Here is an 18,940-nt window from a genome sequence, read left to right as displayed (position 1 = left end):
GCTTTGATTCTAATCCCTCACTAATGAACCCGTTCTTGATGTTCTCCACTGGAGCATTGCAGTGATCTGAGATACTGACACAGCTTCACAGTGTGTAGCATTGGGGTCTCAAGAAACGGTGATTGTGTCTTTCTGCTGCTCTGCTTGATGATCAAGTAAAGCCTCAGCATCCAGTAAAGGATGCTTGCAAGGACTTCTTCAATTTGATCTGCATGCATGGGATGGGGTATATGTTTTTTTTTTCCAGAGTGATTAGAAATGTTTGTCAAGAACAAGATAGTATTTCTGGGAGAAATAAGGCTTTTTGGTTGTGATTATTTAAAAAAAAAAAAAAAAGCTTGTAGTTCATGGAGTAGCTAACACCCAGTGCTCCAAATATAATTTTCAGGTCTTGTGACAGATGTCCTGATATAGGCAGACAGAGGGAAATCTGTAATGTTTTTCAGAGAGTTTACAGGAAAGCTAACAGCTGTTCCTTGGCATGTAGATGTCCCTAAGTTTTATTCACCACGGAGTACAAAGTGGCAGAAATCTGCTTCCCATTTAATTCTTTTGCTATCGAACCAGAAACCAAGTGTGGCATACCTCATACTGATCCCCGGGGCAGAGTCGAGCAAAGCCAGCCAGACCTGGGGAGGAAAGACAGGGAGCAGCGGTCAGAGTGGGTAGACAGCCCCCCAAGACACCCCAATCTCACTAGGTGCCAGGCAGGTGCTGTGCTGTGACAGGAGAGGGCAGCAGCCCGCACCCTGCAGGGACGTGTGGGATTTCTTATCTCTATTTTATACCAAAAAAAAAAAAAAAAAAAAATTGCATTGTGGTTTCATGCATATAAAAGATTTGCACTTCCCAGCTTTTTTTTCCCTCTCCAGGCATAATTCTCTTTATTTTTTTTTTATAATAATTATATATATATATATATATATATATATATATAAAAAAAAAAAGAAGAAATAGCTTCCTGACATCATCTGGCTTCAGAAACTGAGCTTAACGCCCTGACTATCGTGAAGCGTAGGCGAGCTGCTGATTATCATGCAGTGCTTGCTGCTTAACCCAAATCAGACTGAGCTATACATTATAACACAGGCTCCTTGTTGGAACTTCTTAACAGAAACATGGTGAGAGGGGCTCCTTCTGCTTGGCGCATCCATAACGGGATCATTCCCATGCTACACCAGTAACTACATCAAGAGCCATGGCTGACATCTGTAACACAAGATCTCTCCTGCCTTTCCCCAGAAGGGTGAGGTAGTGCAGCAAAGCACTTGTGGCATATGTTTGGGAATTTTTCTTCAAAGGATGTCATGATGCTATTTCTATATTGGTACTGTGAGTACAAAATGGAAAGTTTCCTAGGGCATCTTGTGACTATCTTGAAATTGCAGGGAGGTTACAGTTCCCATCCTGGTCTTGCGATCTGCTCTTCTGCAGGATGCAACAGGCTGCTTTCCAGTCACCTCATCCTCTCCCTCCACAGAGGAAATCCCTCCTTCCTCACAGATCTCCTCATTTGGTTGCTATTGCACTTGTTTTGCTATTAAAAAATAAATAATTACTTCATTTTCTGTAGCTGCTCAGTCTTACTGCAGCCACAGATATTTTTGTAATCTTCTATCAGACTCTGCCTGCAGTGCTGCAGCACCCAGAGAAACCAGTCTGCAAACATGCATAAAGTCACGGCAGAGATGAGAATTGCATTTTCTGGGGCCTTTGGACTGCGTTTATCCTAAAATGCCATGGCTGAAAATATATATATGTGCGTGTGTGTGTGTGTGTTAAAATAAGCACAAGATGAAGCCTAGTGTTGGTTTTATTTACTGGGCTACAGCTGGACTGTACACAGTCATGGCCCGTGCCTGTGATCTGCTGATCCTTCTCTTTCATTTCTTTGACCAGAAAACAGTTTTCTTCACTCATCTTATTGGTTAGCAGAACAGAGAGGCCTTTGCTCAGAGCTCATGTTACCCATTCCTTTCTAATTTATTTACTGTTTATAAATAATTTAAACTTACTAGCACTCTGCTGCTGCTCCTCTCTCCCTAGGCATGCTTTTATAAGGGAATTTGATCTCTGCTGGGACACATCACTGAGAGCATCTGAGGAAAACAAAAGGCCCTTTCTCTGCCCAGTGGATGGGGAGGGGGGGACGCAGCTTGGGGCTCTATGCATGGGGTGTGTGGAGCCGAGGCCTGCGTGCGGTGACCAGCCCTGCCAGGCACCATTTTGGGCAGGGGGATGCAGATGGTGGGGTGGGAGCTGGGTCTAGGAATGGGCTCTCGAGGCTGTTGGTGCTGCTCAAGGCTCTCCAGCCTGATGTGGGCACAGTGGATACGTACTGTCACAGGAAACATGTTTTTGGTGACTCTTGGGGACTAAATGTGTGGCAGGAGCCAATGGCTCTGTTGTACCACTTCAAGCATTGTGGCTTTGTAAAGGCAGCATCCTGGGCTTGCAGTGCAGGTGGGGACAGGAGGTTGCTCACAAGAGGTCAGTATAATTAATTAGGGGACTGAGCCATTAGGGGGCTGTAGTAAAGTGTCAGGGCACTAGCATACTTTGTGCATGGGGCCACCTGAAGGCTCCTGCAGCATGCGCAGCTTTGCTCAGGTGCAAGAGGGCTCTGGTGCTTGCTCTGGGTTGGGTGTTGCAGAGTCCCTGTGGTGTTGGGCCAGTGTATTACTCTGAAATGGCTGAATTTTTCACCTTCTGATGCCCTGGCACCTCAAAGAGGTGTAAGGGTCCTTCCCTGCACATCAGAACAGGGCGTGCAGCTTCCATACAGAGACTTCTACGGCCCCATACTGGGTTTTCCTGTTTAATTTCAACACCTGACTAATCCTGAGCAGCAATTTAAGCCTGCTGGCAAGATTATTACCTTCATTTTGAAAAATGATTAGACTTTTTAAAACTATATATATCACAAAAGCAGCGTGGGCCCCCTACTTCCTGACAGTGCTGTGTGGGTTGGCTTGCTTTCAGTGTGTGCGATGGAGGACACAAAATAAAAATAACTGTCACTGGAGTGGCTGGGAACAGATAAGCTTGGGGGAGAGGAACACTTTGATTTTAACATTAGATCCTAACACTAGCTGGATGTGCCACAGTGTAATGAAAGGGGAAGCTTGCTACGTGATCTCTAGGCTTTTGTGCTAGAGCTGCTCTGAGCTGTGCCAACAGCAAAGGCTGGATTGTCCTACTGGATTCCCATTCCTAGGCGAAATTATCTAGACAGAAATCCTAGGTGTCCTAATTAGAGAATACTTAATGATATGGCATTTCTCTTTGCTATTTTCTAATTTGGGCTCCTTCACGTTATGAGAGCTGTGTTTAGAAGTGGCTGTTGTCTGTGGTTTGGTCTCTGCCCCTGCACCTGAGCACAGCACCCTGGCTTCTCTGCAGCCCATGGGCTTTGCTGGGGCACTTGGGCATGCAAGAGAGAAAAGGGTCCAGACCTTTTCAGCCCAGTCACTCATAGTGCCCCAATGTCTTCTGCAACAAGTCCTGCTGCCACGAACTCTATGTTGCGCTGCATTCACAGCACATAAGGAAACACCCTGAGGGACACGACCTGGTGCAGTTCCCTTCCTGCACTGCATGGCCTTGGGTTTGCTTCACTGTGTCCACACTGCACTTCTGCTATGGGATTCTGTATACAAATATTTGGCTCCATCTCTGTATGTTCATTTGGTAACTTTGCATGTACGCATCTCTGACTGCCTTTACAGTAACTGACTGGGGGCTTTAAAATGTGAGGTTTGGTGCTCTGGGATGCAGCTAGGAGACCTACAAAAGCTGCTGCACTCGTTTCCTCTACGATGGGAGCATGGAGTGACTAATTTGAATTTGGTCTAAGCTAGATCATGTCTCATGCACTGCAACAGTTGGACACAACTAACTCCCATGTGTGACAGGGTAGGCAGAGGCAAAACCGTGTGTAAGATTTGTGAGCTCTAAAAAGTCTATCATTAGTATTTCAGCTGGAGAATTACAAGTGCATGAATGTTTAGATCCTGATTTTTTTTTTAAATTTTTATTTTTACAGGACTATTTTCATGCCAGTGATTGAAGAAGGAAATGGAATCCAAAAAAGATCCCCCCATGATCACTTCTTTAAGACATTTAATGTTACAGGAGTAACAGCATTAGTGATGCCTACTGATTCACTGCAATGGGCTTCAGGTAAAAGTGATTCCACATTATTAAAACCCACAAAGACAAAGAGTAAAACATGCTACCACAGAGTTATCTAGGTGTTTCAGTGGTAAACTACCCTTGGGTTTTTGATTTTATACATTTGCTTAAAAAAGGTAGTAGTGAAAATTGGCAAAAGTAAAAGATGTGGAAACAGACACTGTCAAATTAAGAAAGTATTTTGAACTTCAGCTCTGTGGGTATTCACATAATTTCCTACCCGTCTTCTTAAAGGGTTGTGGAGATAGAGGCAAAAGGTGCAGCAGCCTTCAAAACTGAATTGCTTCGGCTGTTGAGAGGAGTATTTGGGGAGCCTAATTAGCACACCTCCCTTGAAAACAAGAATCATCATCTTGAAATTTTCTCTGTAAGCTTTGATGTTCCCAGCTCTGGGAACCTTTCCAGTGGGCAGAGGTGCAAGTCAGGGTTTGAAGGCTCAGCAATTGGTGCAGTGAGGGAAACACACACCTATTATAAGTCCATATAAAACTAGTGCATCTCAGTGCCCTCAGTAACATACACAGACTTCTGCTGTTCAAAGAAAGGAAATGTGAAAAGGCAATTACCTTTCATCTTGATGCAAAACTCCCCCAATAGGTTTTCCAGCTCTGCTTCTATGGTACACATGTTCTGTGTTGGAAGACAGAATAGTGAGGTCAAACAAACCCTCTTTTTTTTTTTTTAAGGTCTATTTGGAAATAAAAGTTTCTGTTACGCAGATGAAAGGCATTTTGCAATAAAACCAATATGCCAGAGCTACCCTTGCTGTTTAGCTAAATCTGGCCCTAAAAACAGTGGCTGAGCTATGCCTGCTTGCACCGAAGCTGAATGTAACCCCGCGCTCTTCTGTTGCTCTCTAATCCCTGTGTTGGCAGCACCCTTTTGTGGTCCTTGCAGTGTAACCCGGTCACTGTCCCAGTCCTTTCCAGCCAGGATGTGTGCCAGCAGCAGCTCTGTGCCAAAGTGGCTCCCAGCACGTTGTTAATGTTTCAAGAAACGTGGACTACATTAAGAAAAAAAGACTGTGGGAGGTGGGTACCGGACCCCCTCCAGCTCTTCCTTCAGATTGAAGAAGGATGCCACAGTTTGTGTGCTGCGATGTTTGCAACACTTAGACCCTCCTTAATTTACTGCCTGTTTAATAAAATAGGTGGTGATCACAGCAAGTAATACTGGATGGGATGCAACAGGTATCTGCTTGTTCCAGCCAACCTGCCACCCTGGCATCTGCAGGGTGGAAGGGAGCATATATAGCTGCAACATATGTATCTTCAGGGCAGATTTACTGCTTAACATGCAGTGGTTCCTGGGTATAACCCTGGTCTTGTGGATCATAATTATTATTTCAAGGAGCTCTTTGGGCTCATGTCATCCATCTTTATATCAGGCATTCACCTAAAGACAAATTAAGAAATAATAATCCTTCTTCACCGATTTTGCTTTTAACCCCTTTATCTCCTTGAAACCAGTGGCAAAGTTTCTGTGGCCTTCCAACAGTGCAAGAGCAAAACAGTTGAACTAATGAAGATGTACCTCTGTGTACTCCTTGTAACTCCTGTTGATTTCAGTTAAACTCTCTCGAGCTGCTTTGCTGGCAGGTGACATTGCAAAGGCTTGCTTCATCTTGCTTGCACCGTCGCAGAGACGTCTTTGGATACAATAGGCTTCATAAAGCTCATCCACCTGGAGGGAACAACAAGGTTGTATTGAGAAAAAAAAAAAAAAAAAAAAAAAACAACAACAAAGCCAAACAAAAAACACAACACCTGAGAACTCAACAAAATAAAGCCAACAAACTCAAATAGTGTGTGATGCAAGGGAACGAAGCCAAACAAGTGGTAAACCATTAGATCTAGGACGAGCAAATGAAGCTGTGATACTGTTACAGTTGACAACATGAGATAAAAATAACTTCTGGTGCAAAAATCTCATTACAGCAACAGTAGATGCTGTCAGCAATTCACCTGCTTGCCCTGTGCATGCCTTTAGCCATTGCTGCTGCCTTCCCCCCCAGTCTGGGACACGTGCAATTGCTGCTGTATGGCAGGAATGCAGCAAGCTTCTGAAATGTATTAGTGTGGAAGAGCTCTTTCAAAGGCAAGCGCAATGTCCAGGCTGCTAAATGGGAGCAGACACATTAAAAGGCACATTTATCAGGGCAGCAATGCCTTCAGGATTGCTAACATCAGCCGTGGGCTGAGACTAATCCTCCAGAACTAGGAGATGTAGCCAGAATCAGGAAAAGTTTAGGAACAGCTGAAGTCAAATTAAGAAAATATTTTGAACTTCAGTTCCACAGACACTCACATAACTTTTTAGTGATCTCCTTCAGTCCTTGGCATGATGTGGACTCCAGACATTTAGTAAGCAGCTCTGGAGGTTTTGCAAAACTTGGTCGCATACAATTTATAGTCTCACCCGGATCTAGATTCAGCGTGTGATGGATTTATGTCCCATGCTTTGGTTTCCCTTTTCCCTCTAATCCCTGCACTGAAGGTGTATGTTTACACCATCCAAACCGTTCATTGGGCAGCTACAATCTATATGAACTTAAGCTGCTAGATGCAGGAGACAGGCTTTCTAATCTAAATTTATCAGGGTGAGGAGGGAGAAAGGAATAGAGAAAGATGCATCTTCTTCTAATGTCCCTTCTAAGATAGGATGATATTTGTTTTTTACCTAGAATAACTGTTTCCCTTCGTTCTCACTGATATCAAGTGGCTGCCCCGTGCACCCTGGTGCTCACTAGTGGGTTTTCACAGCAGAATTTCTCTCTATGAAAGCTTCCAGTGCCTTGGCTTCCTAAGTCTGACTGTTTTGCTGTATTAGGAATGATCCTGATGCGACCATCCAGGTGTGCTGTTATTTCCATTTTCTAAGCCTGCTTAACCTCCAACAGAAGGTGTCACCACCTATTGGGAGCAGGACTGCTCTCCCTGACAGCTTCAAAGCATGACATTGGTTTTCACAAGGTGAATTTGGACTCCTGATGGCTGGAGCCCCTAATGAGGGATCTCCAGCTGACATGGGAACTGCTTTGTAGGTGAAACAGTGCATCAAGAAGTAATGGAAGTGCTGGCAGCATTTTGCTATTTCAAAGTTACGGAGAAAAGCTTCTTGGAGTGTCATCCACCACTATTTCTCTTGCAAGTCCGCACCGCTCCCCATGCTAAAGACAGCTCCTATAAATAGCTGTCCCTTGGTATTTACTCCTGCTGTTAGTGTGGAGCGTTGACCTGGGGCTGGCATCCTGCATGGTGGGGACACACTTAGCCACCCTGACAGATGAGCTCTCTGCTCCTCAGGTCCCGTTTTAGGGAGAGCGGGTGCCCTCGTTCAGCATGGCACAGCCTCCTGCCAAAAGAGCCCTCCTCCGGGGCTTGATCAGGAACTGCAGTGTGCCGCCACCTGAGCAAGACCATGAGTTTTAATGCTGTGCACCTCTGCTCTTCCTGCCTCTGTTGCTGTGGGTTACAGAAAGTGAACTAATGTGCTCGGCTGACCAGCGTTACCTCTTGGTGCTTTTCATTCCTATTATATGCACAGAAGCCATTAGCTCTGAGCAGCTGGAGTGGGAAGGACGTGAATGGAAATGTTTTTCAAGCAATAATTTTGCCATTCATGTTGCCAGCAAGAGAGAAGGTGGTTTGGGGAACAAATTTTCAGCCTATTGCCTGGTGACTTTTTCAGCTCTGAGAGTAAGAGAACATGAAATTAAAAGGTTTGGATGGGCTGTCATAATTGGAGCACTTCAAGCTGCATGAACGCTTTTCAAACAACTCTCAAAAGGCATTTAATCCGTCAAAAGTAATTCATTCTTTTGTCAGGCTCAGGAAAGTAACTAATAGCTAGCAGATATGTTTATAACCGAGAGAATACATGCTGTGGATTTTGTCCAGCTCGAAAATGTATTGGTATAAATCACCAGTACCTCTACTGGGTATGATAGACTCATTCTCACCGATGTAATCAAGCAGATGTGGGCCCACCAAGCCACGCAGAAGAAGCATTAGCAGTGAAAACTGGGAATAACTCCAGTCTAGCCATGGTGTACAGTGGAAACAACTGCTGAACTAGATTGCTTTCAGCTGTAACTCCATTTCTACCTATAGTTTGAAAATAAGCATGCTGTGAGAGAGACTTTCCACAGCAGCTGTCTGATCCCATGTTCTCTGTATGGCTAAAAGCACACGGGAGTGTCATGGGGCATGGAGAACAGCTGGACATCAGAAGCTGCAAACCGCTTCCGTTGTCTCTGACCCCCAAGTGGTTACAGCAAAAATACTGAATGTGGGAGAGGCTTTGTCAGCACTGGTGTGGAGGGGCACCTTTTTGGCCAAGGGTTTGTTTTCCTCATAACGTAAGAGCTGGTGCAGAAGACAGATGCTAAGGACGCTTGTTACCTTGCTGATGTGGAACTCCAGCCTCCTCATGTATCGCTCCACTGCTTTGATTTGCTGGAGGAAACAGAGAAGCAGAGGGTGAGGCACAACTGAATGCAGCAGTAGGACATCTCTACTAGCTCTGCTCATGTCTTTGGGTTCATGGGAGTCCAAGGAACTCCTTAAAATGTGCAGGGCTTCAGTGCCCACAAATCCAGAATTGACTGCCACACCTTACTATGATTAATCTGCTGCTGAAAACATGGAGCTCATTGGCATCTATATAACATATATTAAAAAAAAAAAAAATGCTTTCTGGTGGGGTCTGCATAGGTTTTCCTTGACAAAAATTTCCTAGTTTGTTGTTGTTAAGGAATGTGAGACTTTTTGGCTTGGAAAACTGTATTTTTTCAGTACTTTGAAAACCTGTATTAAAATTGATGAGGTTTTGCATTTCAAAATCCATTCTCTTCCTGAATAAACTGTTTTTGAAAGCAAAAACAAGCTTAGTATTTTGACTGAAAAAGCCAGATTGTTCAGGAAACTTTTTTTTGAAAGCTTTTCTTTTGTTTCACCCAAAATTTCCCAAGGGGAAGAATATTTTCATTTTTTCAGCTTGTCATTCCCCAGCATTGGCAGGAGCAGGGATGAGAGATGACTCTGCAGGCCAGAGCTATCCCAAGGACAGCTACCAGCGAGCCCACCTCCAACTGAGTTACTCCTCTGGGGCGTTTGTCCTGCTCTTTGTGAATGTCCAGATTGTGAAGCATCGATGGTGTTGGCCTGACTAATAGATTTGGCTGAGAGAGGTCTCCCATGCCAGCTTCATGCATCATACAACTATTAACCCTTGTTGTAAGAAGTGTCAAAGAGAGTAACATACCTTATCTAAATCATACAGGACTCCCTGCAACAGAGAAGAGGAAATTGTGATTTATTTTGCAACATAACAGCAACAGAGAACCACGAGAAAGTAATATTTATAAGTGAAGAGAAATCAAAAACAAGATCTAGAAGGGACAAACAGCACACACGCAAATTTCCAACTTCCCACTCCCAGCCCGTGCCTGCTCCAGTACCTCTGGAAGATTATAGTGTATCTACCCAATAAAAAGCATGGCACGTACCAGGCGTGAGTTTCTTCTCATGTCTTTTAACTGAGCAGTCAACTTGTCCAGCTCTGTCTGGTGAACTTCCAGATACTCGCTGTAAACACAAACCAGAGAAGGGAGGCGTGAGCTCTGCGGCACGTAACGGAGCCGATTGCTGAGAGTCGTAAAAGGAAATCTCTGCAACAAATGGCTTTCCTCCCTGGGTGCGCTATCAGACAAAAATGCATTTGCATTGATCTGTCCTAAAACCAGCTTCCTTGCTGCCTTTCAGAGAAAAAGTAGGAGCCGGTTATTTATCTTTGTATAAGAGCTCGGTGCTTTCCTGTCGCTGAACGACCACTTTCAAGTAAGCCGTCTGCTGCTTAGTTTAGAGGCTGGGGCCTTCCAATCACTGCTCTCCTGTCTGACTGGTAAAAGCCCCATTATCAGCTGGGACGTTATCTGAAGGGCGATACAAGCCTCTGATATGACTCAAGGAAATTTGGAGGAAAACAAAAACAAAACAACATTTACTGGTGAAATCCCAGCCCTTGGGAGCTTTCCTATCAAACTTAGCGGAATTGGGATTGTTCCCCATTTCCCCTACAAGTATTTCCAATCAAAAGTGTTACAACGAAGGCTCCAACAGGTGCATTCTTCTAGCCTATGATTAAGGATCTCTGCTCCTGTGAAATGTCATTCTAGGCTCTAAAATGTCACAGAGAGCTTCAGTCGGCAAGCACAATAAAGGCTCTTACTCCAGGCCATTCTTCAGGGCTCTGTAGACCTCTTCCATCCTTTTGGGCTGGGGCTCCTTGGGGGTGGTGCTGTTCTTGTGGCCCAAATTATGCATTTTCTTCACCTTCGCTTGGGGCTTCTTGAGCGCAGAGGAATTTTCAATAAAAGAGTTACACCTGCAAAGCAAACATTAAAGAGGGGGGAAATCCCTATAAATCATAATGATCTCGAAGAAGTGTAGCTTAAAGAAATCTTCCTGATATTATCTCTGCTAGCAGAAGCAATTCTGCTTACGTGCCTGCCAGTTAAAGGACTTGTTTACAGGTTGAGAGGTCTGAGCAGCCTGGGACTTGCTGTCAGCTTTTGATGTGCCAGTTGCCTTTCCGAGATATGAATGCCGGCTTAAGTCCCAGGCTCATCAGTCCTTTCTCTGTCTCATCCCATGCCTGTCCTGCCTCACGTCACCATAAAGAGGCTAAAAAACAAAGGGGAGCCCAGGTAATATCAGGCATAAAGCCTGGGGGCTCCTAAGGAAGACTGGGGGGTGGTTAAGCATGTGCCTGGAGGGCAGCATCACGCTGCTGACGTTGAGCACGGACTGTGGATAGAGGAGAGTTGTGCTGCATGTAGGTGCCTCCTTGGACTCTTTTCTCTAGATCAGCATCCAACAACCATCGCTGACCTGAGCCGGTGATGTGGAGGTGCACAAGTTGAAGCTAATTATAAAGTAGCCTCTGGGGCTTCTTCCTGGCTTGGGAAATGCCTGTCTCAAAGCCTGAAGTCCTGTCTAGCCAAAAGGCAATGCAAGGAAGGGTTCTGCCCCCAAGATCTGCCCCGCTCCCAGCAGGATGCTGAGGCAGCCCCGCGAAGGAAGGGGACTTGCTTTGAATTCACAGGGAAAAATGACTTTTAGGTAGCGGCAGTCTGAAGCTGGGGGCGGTGGGAAGCGTATCGTGCTTCTGTGCACTTTACGTGTGAAAAGATCGCTGTGTAAATTAGGGAATTAAAATTGTTCTCGGAAATGTTCTCACAACTCTGAGGCATGTGAGGAAGCCCTGCGTTAAGGGTGGAGGGGAAGTATTTGGTAGTTAAGACTCAGGATAACAGCTTGATTATACACACAATGTAGAGAGATATTTTAGCCTAGAAGACTTTTTTTCTGGAAGTTGGAGAGAAGTCAGTCCTCTCTCACCTCTTTTCCACCTTTCAAACCCCAGGGCCCCTTTAGCACCTGACTCAGAAGTTCCTCTTAAAGAGCACGGTACTTGCCTGGAGCGTCTCTCTTGAAGCCCGCTGAAGCCAGCAAAGGACTGGCTCCTGATAATCCCATTAGGACCTCCTGGAGAGAATGAATGTGATCCTATTGACATGATTTCTGGGAGCCGGGAGGATATTCCTGAAAAACAACGGAAGGAACGTCAGGGACAGAGGCGGGCAAGAGGTGCATGGTAAGGCAGGGACTGCCCAGCATCCCAGGGGGTGACCCAGCCCCATGAGGGGCTGTCAGACAGGGCTCGAACATGACTCCCTGCTCCAGTCTATGGAGATCCCTCGCCCTGTTTTCAGAATAAACCGCAGGAGTGCCTGTAAGGATGTCTAATTTTCTTGGAAAACAGCAGAGATGGTGAGGGTTTTACATGTTCTGTGCTTCACACTTTCAAGGGGGCCTTGGCAACATGAGAGGAAGCTCTTGGTGTGTGTGTGCTCATTTCATGTGCCCAGCTCGGCATCTGCACTGAGCCTCAGTTCAGGGATCAGCAGACTAAGGAGAAGGAGGCAGAGGTCCTCTACCCCACTGGACCCACCACTTCCGTCCTTCCCAGGGTGCTAATGCTGTCGTGCTGTGATACGTATGGAGAAACTAGGCCAGCTTAAAAATAACTGAAAGAAAAAAAGAAAGAAAAAAAAAAAGTTTTTTTCCCATCTATTTTAAAAGGCAGCCCTGGCATGTCCTGTACCCCCTGTTCATTCCACCTCCAACAGCTGTGGATGAGGTTGGGGCTGAGACAGGACTGCGTAGCGGGGCCGGAGCAGCCTGCAGGCAGCAGAGCTGATGCTTTGTGAAACTGCAGCCTGCGGGGCTGAGCGGGTGCTTTTAAAGCAGCCTCACATTTAAAGTAGTCCCCACAGATGAAGAACAATCCAGAGCTGAGTGCCCAAAAAGGAGCCAATCATGAGGACCACGGATCTGCAGCCTGAGCCTCCACAACCAGATTTACTAATTGAAGATAAGGAGCAGAGCTACGTGGTGCCTCCATGGCAAACACTCACTGGAAAAAGCAAATATGTGGGGAAATGTTGTGCACAGTCCAGTTGTGTTTAGTTTGTAATGCTAGGCTGGACAAATACTCTCTGAGGTGGTGTTAGGCATCGTGGCAAGCTACTTCTTCTCTCTGGAGAGGACTGCATTGCCCAAGAAGAGCTGCTTTGTCAGGAATATTTCTGTAAGAGCTCTGCCAAAAATATTTCTTCCAGCTCCAGAATTGTCAACGCCATTAGCAATGCGAAGTTCTCCCTGTTACACAACCCAAATGGCATCAACCTCCCAGCTTCGGAAGTGAGAAATGGATCGGTCCCCGTGTGACTGGGCAACTCTCACACCTTGGCTTTGTGATACGTGTATTTAAGCTGAATTTTCTCCTTTGCTGTGACCAGGAGGCAGCTGTGATCTGCCTGGGTAGTCCTGGAAAGCTCTCCTTATCCCCAGTCAGCCTGGGGAAGAACAGCCACTGAGATCTCTCTCATGCTGGCTGCGCCAACCAAAACCTTCTTGAATGATCTCCAGGCATGTTTGGGGGATTAGCACAGGCAAGAGGCTATTCCAGTAAGCGGCCTGGATGTGGCTGGACCCCGTTTTGGGAGACCTTTACAGCTGGAGGCCATTCCAACCCGGCTGGCCCCGCTCCTGGAGCACAGAGGCAGGCATGACGGGTTTACCCCGCTGGCACTCATGGGAGATTCAGCCCCACAATCATCAGCTGTTCCTCGGGAACTAAGGGCAGCAAGAGCAAACCTGAAGCCGGGTGCTAGTCCTGACCACGCTGGCTATAAAAACACACTTACTTCAGATTCAAAATTCATATAGAAGAGCTAGCATCCTCCTCACAGTGAATATCTCCTGTGTTAACATGAATGAAGGGCAAAGGTCTGAACAAAGCCTTTGAGCATTTGCATGCACACTGGTAGGTTAGGTTTTAGGTTTTCTTTTTTTTTTTTTTTTTTCTTAGGTGTTAGGTTTTCTTTTGCTTTGGGAAAAATAAAAATATAATAATCTTAGAAAAGAAATTTACCGATTTATTTATTTTACTTATTTTGCCAAAGTGCTCAGGAGGCTTTGCAGTGCTTTAATAGTGAAGCCTTTCCACACAGTACTGAAAGGAAGTGTGGATGAAGTGCAATTGAAATGCAAACTGGAGACCTGCCTGGAGCTACTTGTGCTTTGTTTTTGCATAAAATGTTCAGAAGTCAGAGCCCAGATTGGCTTATGCTCTCTCTCTGTACAGAAATCCAACATACATTAATCGCCAAGATTATACATAACATATATTTATAATGTTATGTATAATCTTGGCGATTAATGTATGTTGGATTTCTGTACAGAAGAAAGCTGTGATAAAAGGAAGTAACGGAGTCAGAAATGATGAAATCTCACAGTTGGGTTCAATTACTTTTGAGTTCATCAGGTTAGAGGTTGCCTCCACCGTACAAACACAATCTGTTCTTAAGATTTAAACTTACATTGCCTACATCTCAGACATTTCCAGCTGACCTCACACTGCTGCACTGACCCTCTTTAGCAGCAGCAGCCTCTTAGCCCAGATTCGCATGGGCACCATGTCCGTGGATTATTTATGATACCGACATCTAGCAAATATGCTTTGGGTGATGAGTATTTGTCACATTGTTGGAAAACGCTTTGTTGAGGGGTATTTATTTTCCTGCCTATTAAACCATTCATAGGCCTCTGTGCTGGCAGCAGTAGTTCAAATAAACAAACCTACCTCTGAATTTAATAATAGGGCTGTTTGCTGATTATATGCATATATGTAGTCACTAGGGAAATTTCAGTAAGGCTCATCCCACAAGGACTTACTCAGATCTGTTGCTGAACTGACCAGTGTCCCTACAGATGCACACCCCTAAGGGGATTTTGGGGATGCTCCAACCAAGTGACTAAGTATCTCAGTCCATCTTCAGTAGTTATCTGATATAATCCTACCATCTTCTAGATACAACATGCATTTTTCTCTCAATATTAAAGCATACTGTACATCTCAAATGGTATTAAAAGCTTTTGAGATCTGAGACTTCTGCCTCAGCAGTGAACCCAACAGGTACACTTGCATTTTAAAATCTATGTAGTTGATGAACCACTGATATTTCATTTTTTAAAAATCACCAGTCTGCTTACTAGCTAATATAAACATGCACTGTGTATAAGCACAATTAGTGTAATTAGTATTGCCCGTGCTAAGTGTGTGGCAGCTGAATGATTAGCCCATCAGCAGTGTCAAGGGATAAGGTGAAATTGTATCAGTATTTTTCTCTGCCTGACTCACTGACAGTGTGCAGCAGGGAATGGCAGATGATTGATGATGTCTCTGTCCCCGGGGAAATAAAAGCCCCATCTCTCCTTTCAGTCGGAACAGCTGAGCCTGAGCTAATGAGAGGAGAAGGGACTGCAGAGCCCATCACTTCCACAGGACTGCCCCTTTTAGTCACCCTCTGAATGGACTTGCACCTCCAGTAATGCCAAAATATCTGATAAATAGTGTGAACTTCCAACTAAGAGAGGTGAAATTCAGTGAGAATCATGTTTGCTAAATCTAGACTGACTTTTGTTTGGACCCTTTTTGCTTGCTTTTTCCCCTACTGACCTAGAGACCACCATACGATGAGGGAAGTTGTTTTTACTTCACATGTGCTAGCAAACGTAGCAATAAGAACACGAGTGGTGGTGGTGCCCGTGATTGCTCCTACTCTCTCCTTGTAGCATCTACAATTTCAGCTCTGGGCCTAGGGTTTGCTGTAGGGTGTTAGGGAGCTGCAGATGAGGGTTAGGTGCTCAGAGACTTCGGGGATGCTTTTGGATTGTGTATAATCCTTGATTAAATGGGAATGTGAGAGTGGATTCAAGGGCTGAAGCAATCCTTGATAATCCTTTGCTCCTATCTGATTTTTTTTTTTGTGCGGCACACATTTCGAGGCCCACTCTGAATCTAAGAAGATGCAATCCCCATAGTGAGATGTTTTGTCTGCCGTTCCCTGTGCTGATCTGCAGTCTGCACACTGATGATAATTGCTTAGGGTAAGGTAAGGTAAGATGAGGGGGTCCACTAAACCTTTCTCAGCAGAAGCCAATTGACTCAGTTTTGCATGCTAGGAACCTCTCGTCTGAAAACCTGGCAATGGGGTATGTCTAACAAATGAACTGGAAACTTGTTGAATAATGAAAGGAAAGAATATGTTCACCTCTCCTCTCTGTCAAGGATTATGTTCTGATAATCATACTAGCTGGCCAATTTACAAAGGTGAAAACACTTTATTGCAATAAAATCCCATTTAGAAGTGAGCACCTCCAAAAATCCAACATGGGAAGAAACCGATTATACCCTAGAAGTCATGTCCTCTCAGTGAGCCAATTCTTTCTGCTTTGCATGAATAAACCCAAAGAGCACAATTCAGTTCTAAACTCAGTCTTGGTGCAATTCTAAGTTCATTCAGCGTGCACTCAGCTCGTGCTGCTTGCATTTGTAGCCTAAAATCTATTATTTTTTAATATCAATTTTCCAACCTCTTCCTTCGGAGTTTGTTGAATTACCTTGGCAATACGCGGCCAGCATGGCCAGTAGCCCAAACAGCCACCTGGAATTTATGGTTTCCATGCTCCCTAGACTCCTAGAAGGCATAGAGGTATGCATCTTGGATGACGATTAAGACATTCTTGTGGATGATTTTTTAATATAAAAAGTTGAGAGTGATAGATGGGTAAGAGCACTCAAAAGCATTATAAAAGCTTTCACAAGAAAATTAACTCTCTCACAAGTGTTTTAACATTTTTAGGATGAACACTGCTGTGCATTGGTGCATAGGCTCCTAATTCCTGGTGTATCAGGATCATTTCAGTGGGATGGGATCTCCTGGAAGCATCTGTAGAAGGGTGTCTTCTATTGATCATTGGGTTACAGCAATTACAACTTTGATGCCACTTTTTATGCTCCCAGCAACTGGGCTGCTACTTCTTGTGCAGGGTAGCATTTGCCAGAGTTGTGCAGACATCTGAGCTCCATCTGAAGAACTATTCTGGGTTGCCAGAACAAAATCACGTGCATTCGTTCCATCAAAGTCCAAGACTATGAGATATTCCTAAATAGCAGCATATGGCTACACTGACAAGCACACTTCCCAAGCCTACATCAGCCGGTGAAAGGCCAGCAGATCTGCGAGCTTCAAACATTAATTATAGCACACAGACAAAGAGCCACGTGGGCTTATCAGCATGGCTGCAGAGAGCAGTACTGCACAGAGAAGGAGCTATAGCTGAGATGGCTCCTTCTCCTTCCAGCAGGAGATTTGGGAACACCTGGGTCATGCTTCGGTGGGCATCAAAGCGGTTGATAGCCTCTTATTCTTGCCCCAGCAGAAGGAGGCAAGCTTCTGCCCCACCTCATGCAGCAGCAGCTCTTAGTTTAAACCAGCACAGCCCGAGGTGGGTCTCCTGCCCCCCATGGACATCCAAGCTTCACCTCTTGCGCCGCTGACCCGCCAGCGGGATCTCCCTGAAGGCGTGTGCTCACTTCTCGCCAACAGCTTTGTTTGCAGTGGTATGTTCTTACATTAGATGTATTTTAATACCTTCGGTTTGGGTGGATTCAGTTTTTATAACACTCAAAGAAGTGCTTGTGTGTCCCTCCTAGCCCTGCTTAAGTCGTAGCTGAGAGATCTGCTTGATCATGCAGAAAATCCTATGAGCAAGCACAAGGCGCCATTACCTATTTCTAATAAACACAAATGTTAGCTTTGGGTACTTTGGGTTTAGCTTTTGGTTTTTAGCTTTTGTATCAAATAATATATTTTCCAAAACTTGATACTAATAGCAAGACTTGTACTTATTTTTTCATTTCCATAAGAACATTTTTTATGCTGTATGTAAGGATATTTTCAACTGAAATGCCGCAGTATTTGCTAGCTCATCACTAGACACCCTGAGTAGAAACACAAGTTGCCTACCATCTGGAATAGCTCGTGCTGTTTGTTTTGCTCCTCCCACCCAAACTGGATGAAGTGCATAAACCAAAAAGCAGTAATAATCATAATAAGAAGAAAGCTAACAATCCAGGTCACCGGCAGAATGGCAAAGGAATCTGTGCCTGCATATACATGGGGAGCTCATGCTTGGTGTTCTTATTGCAATGTAACTCCTTAAATTCAGTACACATCAGTCTTTTACACCAGTACAGTGCCAAATTCAACGTGGGGACTTTTAACTTGCTTTTTATTATCACAGGAAAATCCTGCCTTTGGCTCTAACTCTCATGGCCTCGCTAGCATGCAAATAATGACTGATGGTGGTGGAGGCAAAAGCAGCGCGCTGTCTTGCTCCATTAGGAGCCTGTTCGTAGCTGCTCCCTCTCCAGAGCTCCTGGCACGTGGAGTCACAAGCTGCTTAACCCCCCCTCTGAGAAACACCTACAGCACTGTTCCTTAACCTTGGTTTAGCACACACTGAAAACATAAGGAGAGGGAAATGCAAATGAGCTATTTCACTGTAATAAACCCAAGGAAAATAAGTTTGAGACTAAATGGCTCCCACACATGACAGATGGGTTCACGGTGGCTGACCTCATTTTTTCAGTTCCAACATTTGTTTTGCACAGGCAGCTGGAGCAACTGTGAGCACGAAATACACCCAGGGCCACCCTTAATGCCATTCTCTTACGGCAGTCTGAGTACAGAGCAATCATATTCAATTGGTATTAGTGTAGATCAGCGAAACTCGCTTTGTAATAGCATATAAGAGTGTAACTGAGAGATCAGAGTCTGGCTGTCTAATTAGATCTCATGTTCATTCATTTTAAACTAACCCTGGTGTGCAAAATGATCTTTGATTAGAAGTCAACTCCAATTCTACTCATCATTGATTATTGTTTTTGTCAATTAAAGAATTAATTAAAAGCAAAGCCCCCCACCATTCAACTGCCAGAAAATAACATAAAGAAAAGTTTTTCTGAAAACCAGCTGAGAATGAGCATCTTGTGCTTGAAATCCACCTTTCACTGCATTTGCAACAGTGGTTCGGTGCGAGTGACCCGTGCCTGTAGTGAATCATACCAGCCGTCATTTTGGCAGCGCAGTGTGGGGGTACATCTGCAAGGCTTTGGGTTACGGTGTTATCTATCCCTGTATCAGGAGATAAACTAAAAGGGGCGATCTTGTGAGAAGTAGTAAAACCAGGAGGATGCAAAACGGGCTGCAGGGATTACTTCGTCTAGCAGCAACCTGCCTACTTCACCACCTCTTCCACCCTAAGCAGAG

General features: G+C 44.8%; 1 protein-coding gene across 9 annotated transcripts in view; it reads right to left on the bottom strand.

Moving 5' to 3' along the window:
* RIPOR2 (RHO family interacting cell polarization regulator 2) overlaps positions 1 to 18,940 on the bottom strand; it is a 62,034-nt gene that overhangs the window by 21,564 nt on the left and 21,530 nt on the right. For all 9 annotated transcript variants that reach the window (XM_050709340.1, XM_050709344.1, XM_050709348.1 and 6 more), the window contains exons 2-9: positions 11,675 to 11,801; positions 10,426 to 10,581; positions 9,704 to 9,782; positions 9,460 to 9,483; positions 8,598 to 8,651; positions 5,728 to 5,877; positions 4,761 to 4,824; positions 586 to 629 (exon numbers count right to left, since the gene is read on the bottom strand). In XM_050709340.1, coding sequence (XP_050565297.1) covers positions 586 to 629; positions 4,761 to 4,824; positions 5,728 to 5,877; positions 8,598 to 8,651; positions 9,460 to 9,483; positions 9,704 to 9,782; positions 10,426 to 10,581; positions 11,675 to 11,801 — 698 coding nt within the window. The remainder of the gene's footprint in view (positions 1 to 585; positions 630 to 4,760; positions 4,825 to 5,727; positions 5,878 to 8,597; positions 8,652 to 9,459; positions 9,484 to 9,703; positions 9,783 to 10,425; positions 10,582 to 11,674; positions 11,802 to 18,940) is intronic.

The sequence above is a fragment of the Cygnus atratus genome, chromosome 2 (assembly GCF_013377495.2).
Source record: "Cygnus atratus isolate AKBS03 ecotype Queensland, Australia chromosome 2, CAtr_DNAZoo_HiC_assembly, whole genome shotgun sequence".
Lineage (NCBI taxonomy): Eukaryota > Metazoa > Chordata > Aves > Anseriformes > Anatidae > Cygnus > Cygnus atratus.
The sequence above is the reverse complement of the archived record's forward strand: the minus strand, read 5'-3'. Positions and strand labels throughout refer to the sequence as shown.